General features: G+C 41.7%; 1 protein-coding gene across 2 annotated transcripts in view; it reads right to left on the minus strand.

The window, feature by feature from the left end:
- Positions 1-19,897, minus strand: part of CFAP61 (cilia and flagella associated protein 61) — a 290,588-nt gene that overhangs the window by 245,025 nt on the left and 25,666 nt on the right. For both annotated transcript variants that reach the window (NM_001193937.3, XM_028827214.2), the window contains 2 exon segments: positions 3,308-3,467; positions 11,128-11,260. In NM_001193937.3, coding sequence (NP_001180866.1) covers positions 3,308-3,467; positions 11,128-11,260 — 293 coding nt within the window.

Consider the following 19,897-nt stretch of genomic DNA (forward strand, 5'->3'; position numbering starts at 1 on the left):
GGCCTTTCACAGTTTTAAAAAAGCCTGCAGACACAGAGGTGAAGATTCCAGCAGACAGGAATTGTTTGGAGCACACACATACAAAATAAAAGTATGAGGGATATGGGCAGGTCACTGATCATTCACTGAAGTGATCATTCATTAAATAACTTATTACAGTGAAAAAACTGGCCGGGCATGGTGGCTCAGGCCTGTAATCCCAGCACTTTGGGATGCTGAGGTGGGCAGATCATCTGAGGTCCGGAGTTCAAGACCAGCCTGGTCAATATGGTGAAACCCCATCTCTACTAAAAATACAAAAAATTTAGCTGGGTGTGGTGGCATACACATGTAATCTCAGCTACTGGGGAGGCTGAGGCAGGAGAATTGCTTGAACCCAGAAGGCACAGGTTGCAATGAGCTGAGATTGCACCACTGTACTCCAACCTGGGTGACAGAGGGGGACTTCATCTCAAAATAATAATAGTAATAATAATAATAATAAAATAAAGTGAAAAAACTGATCATGTATCTTGTGTAGCAGAGCCGTCATTGGAGTTTTCTGTCAAAACCATCCAAGATAAAAAGTCACCTTGCCAAGACTATCATCTTGCACAAAAGCAGAGAGAGGCTGGGTCTGCCTTCTGGGTCAGCCACTGATGAGCTTTAAAAGCTTGGATGAGCTTGAGCAGGTATAAAATAGAGAGAACCTCACCTTCCCTAGCTCTCCTACACCAAGTTACAAGGATAAAATGAGATAATATAAATAAAAATCCTTTGAAACAGAAAAAGCACTAAACAAAATACAAGATATGAGGCATGGTGATGTGTGCTCATTTGAAACAAAAATTTTAGTTCATATTTTAGAGAAATTATATTTCCTTTAACTTGAGACTTTCATCAGGCAAGAAAAGTAACAGATCACAGTACATTTAGAATTTTCTCTGGAGCCTCATTCTTTGTTGTTGTTGATAGGAAGATGGCAGCAAAATGTGTTGATGACTCTTTTCTTAGATATAATGAGCTGTTGATGATTTGTGACTCAATCCCTGGAAGTTATCTGGGAGTCTACAATGCCAGCTCCCTGGTGAAAATTTCATAAAGAACCATCTTTGTGTCAATGAACATAAAGCTGACTTTCAAAAATAAACAAGGCACAGAAGATAAGTTTTCCTATTTCTTTTACTTACCACCTGTCCTAGATTGACTGATTTTAGGTAAAAATATTAAAGGAGGTAGACAGAAGTAGGACTTCTTTTAGTGCCCATATCTCTGGGCTCTTGCTAGAGCTATACTAGCTTATGTGTGTTTTTAAGTCCAGGGTTCAGTTTAAATTTTGAATTTCATTGCTCCATGAAGTTTCTCAGTAATTTTCCATTCATTCTATGTAGGAAACATTAGTAGCATCAGAGCCACTCAGGAACACTCTGGAAGGGACTACATCTTTTCGACTTGTTCTTCATTACAATAGCCACAGGGGAAAAAATATTTTTAAATGTTCAGGACTTACTTTCTGTTTGGCGCTGAGCTAAGCACAACACATAGATTCTAACATTTAATCATCCCCTCAGTTCTTTGGGTTAGATACTATTTTTATCTCCATTTTATATATGAGAATATTCAGCCATAAAAAGGCAATTTAGGACCAGGTGTGGTGGCTCACACCTGTAATCCCAGCACTCTGGGAGGCCGAGGCAGGTGAATTACCTGAGGTCAGGACTTCAAGACCAGCCTAGTCAACATGGCAAAACGCTGTCTCTACTAAAAATACAAAAATTAGCTGGGTGTGGTGGCAGTCGCCTGTAATCCCAGCTACTCTGGAGGCTGAGACAGGAGAATCATTTGAACCCAGGAGGCGGAGGTTGCAGTGAGCCAAGATCACACCATTGTACTCCAGCCTGGGTGACAAGAGTTAAACTCCACCTCAGAAAAAAAAAAAAAAAAAAAAAAAAGGCCATTTAGTGCTGCTTTCAAAGAAGAATTTAAGCATTGGAAAATGACAATGACAACTTATGGTCCCGGACTGTCTCACACTGATAAGTTCCTTCAGAACTCTCCCATGGTAGAGCTCTTCTCTGAGAAGCATGGCAAGCAAGGCTTCACTGTTAAACAATAAGGACCCCAAATCTCTTTTGGGAAGGGTGTTGTTATCATCAGAACAAAAGTGAAACTCCTCTACCTGTGGCTTTGCAAGTTCTCTGTGATAAGTGTGTGTGTTCAGATGAGGTCTAGACGCTGTGCACTGGGTTTATGCATTCAGGAGAAAAGCTTAGCCAAGTCACTGCCTTCTGTTGTCTAGACTGACAAGTCCTTTGCCACCAGCCAAGTGCTCCTTTTCCCATTTCTGAACAATCTTGTTATAATCTTTCAGACAGGAAAAAGCATAGCAATTTGAACTACCCTGATTTTACCCTAGGAAGATTCAAGTTGGTGGAAGGCCAACACAAAGGAAAAAAAAAATTGCTAACGGTGATGATCAACATTTATTGAGTGCTAAGTTGACTGGGCAAAGCACCCTACTCGGCTTATCTCAGTGAAACTTCACAACCCACCCCCCCGCCGCCATGTGGGAGGTATTACTATTATGCTCATTTTACAAATAAAGAAATCCAGCTTTAGAGAAGTGAACTGATGTACCCACGGTAACTTGCCTGCCTGCATCTGTCTTCTGTAAGAACTCAAATATGTAACCGCAAAGATACCCATGGATACAGTAAGACCTCACTAAATTAAAACATCAAAGTTTGAGATTACCTAATTGAATGTGGTGAAAATCTTGATACAGACAATATTTTAAAATTGATGATATCATTTCATATAGCTAGAAGTAACCTAAGCAAGTTAAAAATGACTACTTGCAACAGACCTATACTACATAATGATTTGTCAAAGACAAAAACACAGAAGCACTGAAAGTTGGGATTAACACTTCAAAGCATATAAAACTTCCTGAGTTCTTGATTTGAAAAATTCACTTGTTATGTTTGGTTCTGTGTGTGTGTGTGTGTGTGTATAAAACCTGAAACACTAGTAATTATTTCACTATAACTTACATCTACTCTAGCAATGAACATTCAAGAAGTGAGCATCCTCAATATGGGAGCCCTAAAGCCCCAAGTCCAGTATGTCTAACTCCACCCCTGCACTATGACTATCTGTGCTTGTAGATATTTGCAAAAGGATGTAACCAACTATGGAACTACTCCTTAAGGGGAACTGGGGAAGGAAATATAAAGTACCCTATCTAGTTCCATCACTTAGCAAAGAGCGCAATGTGTATAAAGCATAGATTTAATTTTCCAGTGTGTCCCTATGATATCCACTGTACCTTGACTTCTTCGGACACTTAGCTCTTGTGGTGCTTCCAGAACATCATCAGGATGGGGGAAACAGAGTCCGTGGAAAGGGCCCAAGTCAAAGCACTCATGTAGCAGTTGCATGTTCACTCTTGAGCACACACTCATGAACCCAACAGCTGTGCCTGCCACCTGAAATATCCAAAACACCTTATTATTCTTTTTTTTTTTTGAGACAGAGTCTTGCTCTGTCACCCAGGCTGGAGTGCAGTGGTGTATCTCGGCTCACCACAACCTCCGCCTCCTGGGTTCAAGCGATTCTCCTGCCCCAGCCTCCTGTGTAGCCATGTTGGCCAGGATGGTCTCGAAGTCCTGACCTCAAGTGATCTGCCCACCTCGGCCTCCCAAAGTGCTGGGATTACAGGCATGAGCCACCACACCCAGTCCAAAACACTTCATTACTTTATCAGAGGTCAAATGATTCTCATCAGGAAACCTCCAGAGCCCTCAGTATGTGGTCGGCTGGTGGTCTGGCAGGCACCCTGAGATTTAAGGGAGGAATGAGTCTCTTCCTTAAGTACATAAAACATGCTCAAAAATGTCCCAATAAGTGACCACTGGGGACACACCTAGTGGTGCATAAGTAACAGCGAAATTGCCAGAGTTCTTGACCCTTCAACCATTGGGATACTTGCCCTCTGCTCAGACCATGCCCCTGCCTGCTCCATATCCCCTGCCATTTGGTGTCATGTGTTTGTACCCCAACATAAGCCTGGTGCTTCTGTCTACTTTCTTCCCCTCTGCCACGCACATTTCTCAGGAATACAGGTCATTGTTCTGGTGCCCATGTAATCAGCCCCCAGTACAGAGAAAGTCCATGGACTCTAGCTCCTTATCAGGTAGAAACTCTTCAATTTGTCTTGAACTCACTTACTTATTAACTGGATGGTCTGATGGGGAGGAGATATGAGGGAAGGAAGTTTGGTGGAAAATGTTCGAGGGAAGTAAACTTGAGTCAGGCTGGGCTGGTTCACCAGGTGGGTCTCATCTGCAAACGTCTAACTTCCCATCACCCCGAAATGCTGGTTCTGAAGCTCTTGCAGTTGTCCCCATGATTTTCGGTCTTTGATGAGTAATACATAGGTGAGAAGATGAGTAACTAGCTGATCTGAACCCTGGTTGGGTACCAGGTACCAAATTGGTACCAAAACATTAGAAATTAACAACAGACTTCAATTCTATCATATTCCACACTGAGAGACAGCTGTGACTGAAACTCCTTATTACATCCCTTAAGTAATTCTGTAGTTCATTGTTTTCTGCAAGGAAAGTATTTAAAATTTTAAAAGAGAGAGAAAATACATAGTCCTTTGAATTTCACATAAAATAATTATTAAGTAGATTTTAAGTAAATTCTGGTTGACTGATTAGACTCTGATAGCTGTTATTAGCAACCCACATTTACTGGGTCCTGTCTCTCAAGTGTTCAGACTTTTAGATAACCATTGCATTCAGAAAGTAGCAGAACTCAATAATCACAGGCATTCTCTATTCCCAAGAATGCAGCATCTTTCCATAAATGCTCAGTCAGAGAAAATGGTTAATGCTTTAACCTCCTAAAACAGAGAATCAGGCTACAATAACACTCAGTTTTAAAATGACACTAAAAAAAATTAGGTATTAAACTACTATTTGTTCTCGAACATGTCTCCCAGTTAAAAATCATTTGTTCTCAAATGTGTTTGCAAAATAAAAGTAAGACTTCCTCTATTTTCTCCTCAAAACTGAAATACAAGGGGTATTTTTTAAAATTAATTTTTTCACATATATTCCTTTCTTTACAGTCCCCCTAAAATGATACTGCTGAAAAAGCCTGGATTTACACAGCTGTTTTATAAAGCCATTGACACTTTAATAAAAGTCCAAAATAAACATTTTAATTTTTTTCCCAAATAACAAGTGATTGTTTGTCTTGTTTGCACTCGTGAACAAAGGCTGCATAGCCGCAGTTGTCTGGCTTCTCTGTAATTTCAGGCCCAAGACTCAGCAGACGCTGATTAACCAATCCATCTACCATATGTGCAGAAAGAGACGGCCAGCCTCACTCTCGGCAGGGAAAATTGGCATCCATCTTGGTTCACATGGAGATGTCCTTCTAATCCACAGCCGCGCTGGCGCAACAAAACTTCGATGGCCTGAAATACCTTTTGCTGGCTTCACAGCGAGCTGCATGTGCATGATAAGAATGTATTATTTATAAGACCGCTGTTAGTAATGAGCTATTACACTAATGGCTCATTGTGTTTGGAATTTGATTTCAAATGGCATGGATCACACATTCTGATGAAAATGAGAAAAACATGTTTTGCCATTAGGAACAAAGATTTAACGTTCTCCAATTCTACAACCTGTTATATTCCCATCATTCATCCAGGGTTGTAACAATTTACAAAAGTTCACAATTACAGACTACAACAGAGCAAGGACATATTGTGGAAGTGTCTGCTTTTTCCTTTGAGTTTCTTTCAAATAACCGATTTGAGACTGTTCTTAAATATGAATCTGCAGGAGTATCCAAATGCATTCTTGTGTAGGCACTGAAAAAAATAAATGGATTTAATGGACTTTTTTAACTTGTACAACAGAAAAGCATTGATTGCTGGCTGTTATCTATCTTCCTGGTGACAGAAGTACTTTCCACCACAAGTGTCTTCAATTATCTTATACTGGAGAACAAAACTGAAGGTTTTGTTTTTCTTGCTTGTCCTGTAAAGATCTACATCATGACACAGAAGGTTTAGATTGCTAGAAAACTATATGTACTGTGGCCTTGTCTTCCCAAACAGGTCCATATTCCACCATGAGGGTTTTGCCCTCATTGTGACCACTGCTGGCTCTGATCCTCTCCTCCTGATGCCAAGCGCATGGCTGACCTGGCAGGCTCTCCCTGCCTCCAGGTCAGTGGTGCCTACTCGGACCACTGCTGCCCACACCATGGATGATGCCAAAGCAGACGCTCTGCCCATCTGTCACTAGGAGCCGCCGTTGGCCTCTAACTACCCTTCCCTAAAACCTCAGCTTGGAGTAAACACCAGATGTCAAGGTAAGCCAGGGTACAGTTATGACAAGGAACTTGTATGAAGTGATGGCCCCAAACTCCTCCAAACTAGCTATCAAGCCAAAGAAAGTCCTTGTAACTAAAAACCCTTTCAGTCATAAGGGTTTCCCACAGGGCACAGCCTTGCCCTCAGGCTTGCTGCGTGCATGGCCTGGAACTGCCATGGCTATTCAGAAAGACACAAACTTGATGGACTTCTTTCTGTTTCCTCTGGTTGGCAGTGGTTGCCTTAAAGTAACATGTGCCTGTAAATGCCTAATCAGCATTCCGGGGGGGAGGGGGGAAGCCCAGATCTGCAGCATTTGCCGATTTCTGAGGTATAAGCACTCTCATCATGGCCGATGGGGGGAAAGCCCAGATTTGTAGCTTCTGCCGATTTCTGAGGCGTAAGCACTCGCATCATGGCCAATGTCAAGTGAACAGTGTGATCTCACTAAACATGTAGTTGGGAGGGAATGCACAGTAGCTAGCTAGCCATTATTTCTTACACCCACTGTATAGAGACCACAGACATTTTTTTAAAAAACCCTCAAGAGCATGGAGAATAGCAAAAAAAAATTGAAGGTGATGAATTTCAAGTATTTATTAACTTTGTTTTAATACAATTTATTACATTGTATGTTTCTATAATTTAATTTTTAATAATAGCTGTATTTAACAAGCAGTTTGCAGAGTTCCTGAAGATTTACAATCAGCCCTTGAGAGCCAGAGCAAGCTGGCTCCAGCACACCATTGCCTAAAAGGCCCCTAGGGAGGCAGGAAAAATGGTAGCAACAGCATTGATCTTGAACCCCAAAAGGCTTCAGACATCAGACATGGCTCACTTCAGATTAGAGGTCCCCTCCCAGATCCCAGCTCACAGTCTTGTTTCTGCCCTTCCATTTGGAGATCGAGGTCTGTAGTCTCCCCTCCACGGAACACAAAGCCTCTGATGCTTGAGGCAGCACAGCCTCTGGAAGGAGATGGGGCTGGATACCCTCTGCCTCTTTCAAGACACCAAAGAATCCTTGCAGGGTTGGAACCTCAGTTTTCAGCCTACGGCTTTGCTCCGATGTTTACACACACTGAAAGTGTGAAACATATGGCAAGAGAGAGAAAGAACGTGGGGGAAGAGGTCACTGCGGCTTCTCTACAAAGCACTGACTCAAGTGATTCAGACTAAAACTAGTACCTCGAAACCAAATAATTAAAAGCCTTCCAAAAACAGAGACCCTGATTAAACCTGATGAGTAAAGTCTGGTCATGAAAATCCTTACTGGGGTCTGTATGAATCATTTCACTTCTCAGGAGTTTCTGTCTAGTTGTGTACAGACAAGCTTTCCAAATGGTGCTGCTAGGCCCAAATGCTTCCAGCCCTCCCTTCTGTGGCTAGCCTGGTAGCCTGGGGCTAATGGCTAAACGAGAATACGTGAAAGCAGGTCATTGAGAAACCATGCCAAAACCTAAATATGAGAAAATAAAATAAACATTTAAAAACTAAAATAAAAATAAATAAAAATTATTTCAATGTAGTACTTCAGAATCTAATTTCCAGGGCCAATTGTCAGCTGCAGAAACTAATACCCACATGTTTATAAAACCATGTCATTCTCACCAGGTGTGTTTTACCCTCATGTAGATGAGTGTTTCACCACCTGGACTGCACATTGGAATCATCTGGGGAGATTTTTAAAAATCCAGATTGAGGCCAGGCATGGTGGCTCATGCCTGCAACCCCAGCACTTTGGGAGGCCGAGGCAGGAGGACTACAGTTTAAGACAAGCCTGGGCAACATAGTGAGATCCTGTGTCTAAAATTAAAAATAAATATATGGATTATGTCTCACCCCCAAAAGATTCATTTAATTGGCCCGAGGGTACCCCTGCAACAGGATTTTTAAAAATGGATATAATTGATATAATTCAACTACCATAAAAACAGCCCTTTAAGAAATACACAATTCAGGCCTAGTGCACTGGCTCACACCTGTAATTCCAACACTTTTGGAGGCCAAGGTGGGCAGATGACTTGAGGCTAAGAGTTTGAGACCAGCCTGGTCAACATGGCAAAACCCCATCTCTACTAAAAATACAAAAATTAGCCAGTGTGGTGGCAGGCACCTGTAATCCCAGCTACTTGGGAGGCTGAGGCAGGAGAATTGCTTGAACCCAGGAGGTGGAGGTTGCAGTCAGCCAAGATCACACCACTGCACTCCAACCTGGGCAACAGAGCAAGACTCTGTCTCAAAAAAAAAAACAACAACAACAACAAAAAAAAAAACCACACACAATTCAGTGGTTTTTAATATATTCACAAAATTGTACACCCATCACCACTATCTAATCCCAGAACATTTTCATCCCCCGACCAACCAATGCCTATGCCCAATATTAGTCACTTCTCCTTCCCCTTTCCCTCCAGACACTAATGTACCTTCTGTCTCTACAGAAGTGTCTATTCTAGGCTTTCATCTAAATGCTATCATACAATACGTGGTCTTTATGACCGACTTCTTTTCCTTAGCATCGTTTTCAAGGTTCCGACATGCTGTAGCATGTATCTGTGCTTCATTCTTCTATTTCCTAGTACTATTCCCTCGTATGGATATGCCACAACTTGTTTATCTAGTCATCAGTAGACAGACATTTGGCCTATCTCTACTTTTTGGCTATTATGAAGAATGCTGCTATGAACATTTGCATACAAGTCTTTGTGTGGACACGTGTTTTCAATTCTGTGTATGGAATTGCTGGGTCAAATGGTAACTCTTATGTTTAACTTTTGGAGAAAATGTCAGACTTTTTTCCAAAATGGCCATGGCATTTTATATTCCTACCAGCAATGAATGAGGGTTCCAGTTTCTCCACATCCTTGCCAACATCTGCTATTGTCCTGCTTTTTGATTATAACCCTCCTAGTGGAGGTAAAGTGGTATCTTACTGTGATTTTGATTTGCCTTTCCTTAACGACTAATGATGTTGAATGTCTTTTCACGTGCTTATTGGCCAATTGTATCTTTTATTTATTCATTTTTTTGAAAAGTGTCTATTCAAATCATTTGCCCACATTTTATGTGGATTATTTTTCTATTGTTGTGAGAGTTCTTTGTATATATTCTGGATCCAAGTCATTGGCATGGTATGGATAGTTAAAAGCCTCCCAAGTGATTTGCATATGGGCCAAGTTTGAGAACCACTGATGTAGAACAAATCCTCAAACTGCTCATGTCATCCAAATAAGAGAACTTTTCATTCCAAGTTTCAAGAAAAGTAATATTCTTTAAACAGCTCTTATAGTTTTAACAAATAATGAGTAATGAGTAGATGAAGAATCATGAATTAGAGGGTGTAGGCTGTCTTTTGGGCCCAATAGGCTGGGCCTTCTGATTTGTTTAGAAAAGCTAGAAATTCCAATTGTTATATAGACTTTCATAATTTTTACCTTAGCTGCTAATTCAAAAATATTTAATCATATATAACTTGAATCAAATCATGAGAAAACATTGCACAAATTCAAAATGAGACATTTTACAAAATGTCTGACCTATACTCTTCAAAACTTTAATTCTCATGGAAGATAAAGACTGACTGGAGAATTGTTCTAGATTTAAAAAGGCTGAAGAAACAGAGCACTTGAATTCAATGAATGGCCTGGAATTACCTCTGCCATAAAGGACATTACTGGGACTGTCAGAAAAATCTGAATAAAGTCTGTAGATTAGATAAAAGAATTGCAGGAACTAGTTGGGTGCGGTGGCTCACTCCTGTAATCCCAGCACTTTGGGAGGCCAAGGCAGGCGGATCACCTGAGGTCAGGAGTTCACCTGAGGTCAGGAGTTCACCTCAGGTCAGCCTGGCCAACATGGTGAAACCCCATCTCTACTAAAAATATAAAAGTTAGCTGGGCGTGGTGGCACACACCTGTAATCCCAGCTGCTCGGGAGGCTAAAGCAGGACAATCGCTTGAACCCGAGAGGCGGAGGTTGCAGTAAGCCGAGATCATGACAGTGCACTCCAGTCTGGGTGACAGAGCAAGGCTCCATCTCAAAAAATAAAAAAAATAAAAGAATTACAGGAATCATAATTACTTGGCTTTGATCATTGTATTGCAGTTATCTAAAAGAGTGTCCTTGTTTTTAGGAAATATACATTGAAATACTTAGAGGTAAAGGGGCATCATGTATGCAACTTACTCTCAAATGGTTCAGAATATACATGAGAGAGAGAGAAAGCCAGCGAGAGAGAAAGAGGGGGGTGGGGAATTAGAAAGGATGACCAAGAGAATAAAACAAATGGGGTTGGATGTTAACATTTGGGGAATCTGGGTAGTTATAAACTTTCTTTAAGTGTGAAACTATGTCAAAACAAAACGTTAAAAAAAAATACCTCTCCAACTCAAACAAAATCCATCTGCCAGCAGAACGCTGGTTTGTGACTTCTGAAGTGTGAGATTTGGGGATTCTCAGAAGTCCCCCTATGCACCCCTAGGGGGTCTTTTCCATTCCCTCTCACTCTAGGAACAAGGCAAGAATCTACAGCACCCTGGGCATCTGGAAGGACCTCGCAAAAGACAGCCTAAAGTCAGTAACCCAGGGGAGGAAGCTGGCCTGGTGCACCACCTGGAAGGGCAGTGGGAGGGCCGGGGTGGCCAGGGAGACAATGGCAGCTCCAGGGGTGCCCAGCAACACAAGAGCAACACCACTCACATCCCTCCTTCCTCTCACTAAGTGTGTCCCCACATGGATCAGTCACTAACCTCACACACAACAGCATGATTCTCTTCATCTTGGGCCTCTATTAGTTCGGCCAGGAAGTATTCACCATAAGTTTCCTTCAGAATTGTGTCATAGCGCATAAATATTGGCATGAGATCGTCATGGTCTTCCACCCTGTTTAATAGAAAGGCTGAAGTTCAGTGTTCGTTCACTCATTTTTGTCCTTCAACGGGGCACCAACTAGGTGCCAGACCCTGTTCTAAGTGCTGGGGCTACAGCAACACTCATGATATCAACCTCCCTTCTTCTTTTTTTTTTTTTTTTCTTTTCTTTTTTTTTTTTTTTGAGAGGAGTCTAATTCTGTTGCCAGGCTGGAGTCTCATTCTTCTTTCCTGCTGCCTTGTGAAGAGAGACACGTTTGCTTCCCCTTCCACCATGATTGTAAGTTTCCTGAGGCCTCCCCAGCGCTGTGGAACTGTGAGTCAATTAAACCTCTTTCCTTTATAAATAGCCCAGTCTCAGGTATGTCCTTAGAGCAGTGGGAGAATGGACTAATACACCTCTTGTCAAAACTCTCTGGAAGGAGAGACAGCAAAGGGTCTTTATCCAGGCAACCAGATCCTTTGTTTTCTTAAACTGTCAACCTGGCCCTGATGTCATCACCACCAAACAGTCTTATTCCATCATGCAAGGGCATCAGCAGGAATTTCTAGTGATGAGGCTAAATCAGGGAGCCAGAAACAAATGTCAACCGTTTTTTGAATGGGTATGACTGTACTACTGATGCTGCAGTCATTTTTCAAGCTATTTCAGCCCTGCAATAATTTACCAAAGGCCTTGACCACTTGTCTGTCTATTTCTGCATGTGATCACTGAGCATTATCAGTGGTCACCTGTGGCCCAGGGGACTGAGGGACAACCATAAATGCATTAAGTCTTATGGTGCTCTTGAAAATATTAGAAATAAAATGATACAGCATAGTGGTCACAGCCTGAGCAGGGGAGCCAGGCTGCCTGTGTCTGGATCCTGCTTCTGCCCAGCTGTGACTTTGGGTACTTTACCTCTCTATGTTACTGTGTGTGCATCTGTCATAAAAATAGCAAATGTTTAAAAAGATCATATGCAATGTTATTGTTATTATCATTATTACTTAGGTAGGAGAAACCAAAAAGAACTGCAGAACTTCTACAGTCAGTGGGTGGAATGAGAGTTTCTTACTACAGAAGCTTGAATCACTGCACTCACTTCCCATTGACTACTGTAAGGAGAAACTCTGTCATTCCATCCACCATCACTAGTCTTCTTAAAACCCTGCTTTCTTCATCTTACTTTAAAACTTTTCCATGCAGCCATAAGAAATAATGAAATCATGTCCTTCGCAGCAACATGGTTGCAGCTGAAGGTCATTACCCTAAGCGAATTAACGCGGGAGCAAAAAAAACAAATACTGCATGTTCTCACTCGTAAGTAGGAGCTAAACAACGGGCACTCATGGACATAAAGATGGTAACAATAGACACTGGGGACTTCTAGGGAGGGGAGAGAAGGAGCAGGGTATGGGTTGAAAAACTGTTGAGTACTATGCTCAGTACCTGGGTGATGGGATCAACTGTACCCCAAACCTCAGCATCATGCAACATACCCAGGTAACAAACCTACACGTGTACCCACTAAATCTAAAATAAAAGTTGAAATTAGTTTTGAAAAACTCCACTTTTGCAAGCTCCCCACTGTTTCTGGGATGGGTACAAAATTCTTTGCCTCCATCTTTCCACCCTAGTCACCAATAATGATAAGAGTTGATTCACTTATTGTCTCTAGAAGGAGACTTCACCATCTTCCCTCCTTCCCACGTCTATTCTCAGCCAGTGCTCTGACCACCTTGCCCATCCCCAATTCCAGCATCCCCAAAGCTCATCTCCACCCTACACCCTCCAGTGACTCTTCTCTCCCAACCTCCTTTCCCAGGAACCCAATGATGGGATCATCACTGGATATATATTGTCCAGTTCTGGTGCTAATTCTTATAGCCAAGGTGTAGCATCTTCCCAAACAGGGAAAACGTTCTTTAGGGAAACAGAAGGAATTCTGTAGCAGTTCTGTAGCATGTAGCCCAACAGCAATAGCCAATGTGAACCGGGCCCACACCTTGTGCTGAGACCTTGTCAAGGGTCCCATTTACAGTGACAGCAGTAAAGGGCAGAATTTTTATGCCCAAGGGGCAGCATCTGGGCAGTCTGAACCTATGGTCCTATGCTGGTGGCATCATAGCCCCTCTGCTTAGCCTTCTGACTCTACTGACTAAGAAACTGGCAAAGTCACTTCAATGCTAAGCCTTGGTTTTCTCATGCACAAAAAACAGGTAGGGACAAGAATAGCTGCGAGATCCAAATGACGCATTAAAGCCTGCTCTCTGGGGCACAGTAAGTCCTTAGCAAGTGTTTGTTCTCCACATGAGCCCTCAGAACCTTGGCAGAAAAAGCCTAGAACATTCTGCTGCCTTCCAGGAACAACTCACTTCCCCACTTAACCTGCCAAAAGGGTGTTGCTAATAAGAGGTGGTGGCTTTTCTCTGTAAGAAGAGTCCTTGATGATATTGGCTAAAAATAATCTGTAAAAAATTCTAGGAGACAGTAGTCAACAAATCCATTTTCAAACATTTTGCCAAAAATAAAAGGTTGCATCAATGTTTATTAACAGACATTTTAAATAATGGAAAAATAATTCAATAACCTAATCATTTTAAGTGAATGAAGACAGCAATCACACACAATCAGCTGTGCACCATAGGCTTTTATTTATACGATGGACACAAAAATATTACTCTACAGCTATAAACATCAGGAATAAAGGTTCCGGGAGACCCAGAGCCCTAGGCCTGCTCATGAAACCGAGCAACCCATTAACAAAGTTATCCACAATCATACCTCAACACGAATTCTTCTGGGAAAAACAGAAAAACATCCAAATCTTGGAGTTCTGAAGAGGCTCTCTTAAGCCCTTCCCCAAAATGGATAAAGAGGAACTTGTTCTGCTAAATGCATTCCTTGGGGTAATTGATAATTTATGATCTTGCATCAGCCCGAGTGCTAATGATAAAGTATGACATCAGCCTCACATAGTCTCAAATGGCATATGACAAAGTCCAGCCCCACAGAAACAAAACACCCCAGCTATGGAAAACAACTCATGTAGTCAAATGTTTCAACGTGAGTGTTCTGAGGCAACGAGCGCTGCCTGTCAAAGTCAGGATGCAAGAAGAGCCACTGTGAATTTGGCGCGGCAGCGCCACGTGCCCTGGCGTTGACATGCTGCACAGTGTTCCAGTGGTGATGACGATGCGGAGTTTATAGATCAACACAGAGTGCAATGGAAATAGTACAGTTCTCTGAGTGAAAAGCAAAGTTACTTTATATCTTCCATTCAGAATGTGGCTTGGAGGGGGCAGCAATGTGCTTGTTAATGTCATCAATTATACAATATTTTATTTTAACTTCTCTGGAGGAAACAAACGGTCCACCTCATAAAGACTTATCAATCTCTCAGACACCCAGATTTCCATCAGACTCTGAAAACTGTGCCACGTGAAATGGAGTTGAACCCACACCTTAAGAAAATCGACCACCTCTCCAGGACACCCTACTTGAGAAATGGGTGTCTTCTAAGTCCACAGCTAGTAATGAGCCGGTAGCTCTCACTGGCTTCCTGGGAGCTGGGGAGAAGTGAGGACAAACTCCCTCAGCACTTCCACCAGTCGGTTAGCTGGGCTTGCTAGGAGCACCGCGACGTCCAGGCCACGCAGAGCTCTCCCCTGCAGCCTGATGGGTCTCTGGGTGACACGCAGATCCTGAGATTGCTTCATTGCCTCCACGGTCTGGCTGCTGCACTACATGATTACGGCTCCAGAGGAAAACCTGCAGGCCCGCTTCCCTCGAGTCTGAGAGGTGTGCATCACTTCCCTGCAAGCACAGAAGCCCCTGCGAATGCACAGACGGAAAGCTCACACTTAAGGACTGGAGTGACAGCAGCAGCAGCAGGCCACCTCTTCCGGATGCACCTCTGCATCCAGAATCCTGGCACAGCCTCCTCGTTCCTGTCTGATGATAGTCTCCATATTCAGAGAGGATTTGCATTTCACTAGCTGGACTTTAAAAGGTACAGTGGTAACAGGAATTCTGTTGACACTTCAAACGCCATCAATATATTTCTTCAAACCTGTGTGTGTGTGTATTTTAAGGAACCAGTGAAGAAAGAAAAAAAGTCATAGAAAATCTAATTTAGTAGTAGTGCCAGAGAATGCAGTGTGTTCTAGTTACGCCAACTCTTTACCATGAACACTGTCTCAGTGTGCGGTAGGAGAACCTAAGATCAGCACCAACTAGATTGTTCTTTGACTTCAGGTATCCAAAACCAAGCACCTTTTTTCTTTCCAAGATCTCTTGTGACCTCTAGTGGTCTTCTTTAAGAAAATCAAATCTATCATTTCTAAACTCCATACAGTATTCCACTGTAGAACTTCAAAATGGGGTTTGGAGTCATTCAGCTTCTAGTCCTTGGAAAATGTCATGCTTTAAAAAATTATGAAGGGTTTTAAGCTCAAATTTGTCATGTGCTTTTCAAAGCACATCTGATCTAAACGTCCATCCTGGGATAGTATGGCTCCAGCTGGATCGTCAACCAAGGTCTACTTACTGGGTCACTTACCAATCTTACTCATGAAGGTTGTTGGGGAAAATCTGTCATTGCTCTACCCCTTCTTTTGGAATGCTTTAGGATATTCACAACAAACATCAGAATGTTTATTCATATGAAATTGCTCAGAAGTCAAGTTTAAGTGGATTTCTAAAAAGCATGACATGAGACTATCAAATGCTTCACAAAAATGATTGCCTTAAGAGTTTAAACTTTGTAATTACAAACCACCAATCTTAAATCTTAAAGAATGTTTTTTTCATCTATTTTATTTTCTAATTTCAATAGTTTTGGGAATATGGGTGGCTTTTAGTTACATGGATGAGTTCCTTAATAGTGAATTCTGAGATTTTAGTGCACCCATCACCTGAGCAGTGTACACTATACCCAATAGGTTGGATTTTATTCCTCACCCCCTCCCAACCTCCCCCTTCCCAGTCCCCACAGTCCACTATGTCACTCTGTATGCCTTTGCGTCCTCATAGCTTAGCTCCCACTTACAAGTGAGAACATACGGTATTTGGTTTTCCATTCCTGAGTTACTTCACTTAGAATAATGGTCTTCAGCTTCATCCAAGGTGCTATAAAAGACACTATTTTGTTCATTTTTATGGCTGAGTAGTATTCCATGGGGTATAAATATCATATTTTATTTATTCACTCATTGGTTGATGGGCACTTAGGTTGGTTCCATATCCTTGCAATTGTAAATTGTGCTGCTATAAACATGTGTGTGCATGTATCTTTTTCATATAATGACTTATTTTCCTTTGAGTAGATTCCCAGTAGTGGGATTGCTGGATCGAGTGGTAGCTCTACTTTTAGCTCTTTAAGGAATCTCCACACTGTTTTCCATAATGATTGTACTAATTTACATTCCCACCAGCAGTGTAAAAGTGTTCCTTTTCACCACATCCATGCCAGAATCTGTTGTTTTTTGACTTTTAAATTGTGGCCATTCTTGCAGGAGTAAGCCAGTATCTCATTATGGTTTAATTTGCATTTCCCTGATGATTAGTGATTTTTCATCTATTTTAAAAAGCAACAAGGTTGAGCCAATTTAATCAATCATTGTTATCAACAAAGAAGCAATACTCCACTAAGGAAACTTCAGTTATTTCACAACATTGTTTGAAAGCATATAATCCTTTCCTTGGCCAAGTCTCCTCCCAGCCCCAGGAGGACTTGAAAAAGACAGGTTTTCCCCCAGAAAAAGAGCATGCCAATAGTTTCTAAATCTAAACATCTCAAATCCACCATGGATGATTAATGAAGCCCACCGTAGATTTTAAAGGTGTGTCCAGAAGTAGCTATGCTTTATTTCAGATAGTATGAAAAGTACAAAACAGTAACTTCATTAATTACTGTCTAAGTAGATAGGCAGATTACAGCATAATTTTCCACATGCGTAAATCAAAGAAACAGGACAGGGGATTACAGCATTAATTCATTGGTTTTGAATGTGTCACTAGCCAAATGGCCAAAGGATAATTACATCCCCAAACCCTTCACTGGTTCAGTGTCTTAAGAATTGTGGGCCGGGCGCGGTGGCTCATGCCTGTAATCCCAGCACTTTGGGAGGCCGAGACGGGCGGATCACGAGGTCAGGAGATCGAGACCATCCTGGCCAACACGGTGAAACCCCATCTCTACTAAAATACAAAAAAACCCAGCTGGGCGTGGTGGCGGGCGCCTGTAATCCCAGCTACTGAGGAGGCTGAGGCAGGAGAATGGCAAGAACCCGGGAGGCGGAGCTTGCAGTGAGCGGAGATCGCGCCACTGCACTCCAGCCTGGGCGACAGAGTGAGACTCCATCTCAAAAAAAAAAAAAAAAAAAAAAAAAAAAAAAAAAAAAAATTGTGTTGTTTGGCGACAGAATGAGACTCCATCTCAGAAAAAAAAAGAATTGTGTTCTTCACCATTAACTATCAGTGCAAGTAACTACCGTTGCAACGGATGTCAAAAAACATGTGAGGGAAATAAGAGACAGGAAGTAGCCTAAGAGCCACACAGCCATGCCCGTCTGACTTCTGTAAAGTCTCCATTTTTCTAGTGTTCTTAAGGAGGGAGGTAGTCCACACAACTGCATTCTCCAGATACATGAAATCCTGTGCCTGCAAGTATCAAAACTCGAATTTGAACATGTGGATCGAGGGCTTTCTAAAATGTGCCACACCTCTCTACCTTCTGCAGGCAAAGGCACCAACTGCCATACTGTCATACAATTCACTTCCACATGAATTCACTACTGTCCACTTATCTTCTTACAAACATCCCTTCCTCACTGCAAAGTATCCACTGTCATCTCTTTGCTATCATTCCTCCTGTGCTTTGCTTCTTTCAGATTTTCTGTGGGCACACCATCAGAGGCCGTATGTGCAAGACCTCAGGTTAAGGTATCCAGGTTTATTTCAAGTTTTGTGAGCCTTGTCCACTGAAGGTTATAGTCCATAGCACTCAAGTTTTCAAGAGAAGAAAGGAAGAGAAGGAGGAAGTGAGGAAGGAAAGGAGGGAGAAAGGGAGACCAAACCACAACCATCTGTTACCAAATGCTTACTGGGAGCCAGGCACTGGGCTGAGCACATCCCACACCTTTTCTCCTGCACCCTGCATCCTGAGTGATAAGCGGGGTATTAGGGAGTAAATTAACAGACAATACCTTACTAAAAAGTGAAAGGAATAGGGAATTTTTGGATGGGCTGTTTCTATACATGTCATTTTCAGTGTTGGATTTATATACAAGTTTTCTATTACAATAATGCCTTGCTGAATAACTAAGTTGAAAGTACTTAAGCCCTACATACCTCCAGAAAATGATAATTCCCAAGATACAAGTCGAGTATCCTGACTAAAACTTAAGAAAACACTTTTAGAAATTCGCCTCTGTCAGTTGTAACTAACTCATATCTATCCCCTGCCTAATCCTTTGAAATTGTCTAGAATTGCCTACTTTGTAGGAACATGTTTAATCATCCAGTAGGATGTTAGCTTAACTGGAAATTACTTTAAATTCAAGTATTTTATTCATTTAAAATGGAACCTATAAAAGGCACTCAAACTCTCACACATTTAGACAAACGCAATTTAAAGCAACAAAATACTATTTTGACCTAACAGATGGGGAAACTCTTTTTTTTTCTTCTTCTTCTTCTTTTTTTTTAGACAGTCTCCTTCTGTCGCCAGGCAGAGAAAAAGGAGAAAAAGAGCAAATCAGGCTGTGGGTCGGGGAGAGGCCAATGTCTGGGCAGGCGGGCCCCCTCCCTCTCACCCAAAGTTCTTCTGATTTTTCTTTAATAGATATGGAAGCATCCAAGTTATCTATTTTTTCTTAAATGAGTTTTGGTAATTTGTGTTTTTCAAGGAATTGGCCCATTTTTATCTAAATTGTTGGACTTATTGACATTGAGTTATTTGTAGTGTCCCTGTATTAATCTTTTAATCCCTGTAGGATCTGTAGTGATATCACCTCTTTCATTCCTGATACTGGCAATTTGTCTTTTTTCTTGGTCAGTTTGGCTGGAAGTATCAGTTTTATTCATCCTATCTGTGCCTTTTTAAATTGCCAAATCTAATGGCTTCTCTTTTACTCAAATAATTTCATTGCCCTGCATCTTTCGCCACTTTATGAGTCTGAATTTCTTCTATATTCCTCTCCCTCTCTTCTAGTTTTCTTTCTTATTATTCATAGCTTGTTTTCATTTTTCAAAGTTCTGCCCTGGTTGGTCCTATGCTTTTTCACAGTACAATCTCCCCCTCAGCAAGACAATCTCCTTCATTTTCATGATCTCCCCACTTATCGACAAACTGACAACTCACAAATGTGTATCTCAAACCTGGCTTTTCCCTCTATTTCGATTTCCAACCTTCTCCTGTCCATTTAAATCTATTATTTCTACTTTCAGTTAATAAAATCACCATTTCTCCTAAACCTGAATTACCATTAACTCCTCATCCCTCAACTCCCCCATCCAACTGTAACCAAGTGCTACTCTCTAACATGTCTCTCTGTATCTATGCACCTGACCTGATCCTTTCCCCACCATGTAAACCAAAAATAAAATTCTAAGCCCCTCAAACGAATTGAATGGACTCCCCCTCTCAGCCAAGGGTATTCCAAC

This window comes from Macaca mulatta, chromosome 10, assembly GCF_049350105.2.
Source record: "Macaca mulatta isolate MMU2019108-1 chromosome 10, T2T-MMU8v2.0, whole genome shotgun sequence".
Classification (NCBI taxonomy): Eukaryota; Metazoa; Chordata; class Mammalia; order Primates; family Cercopithecidae; genus Macaca; species Macaca mulatta.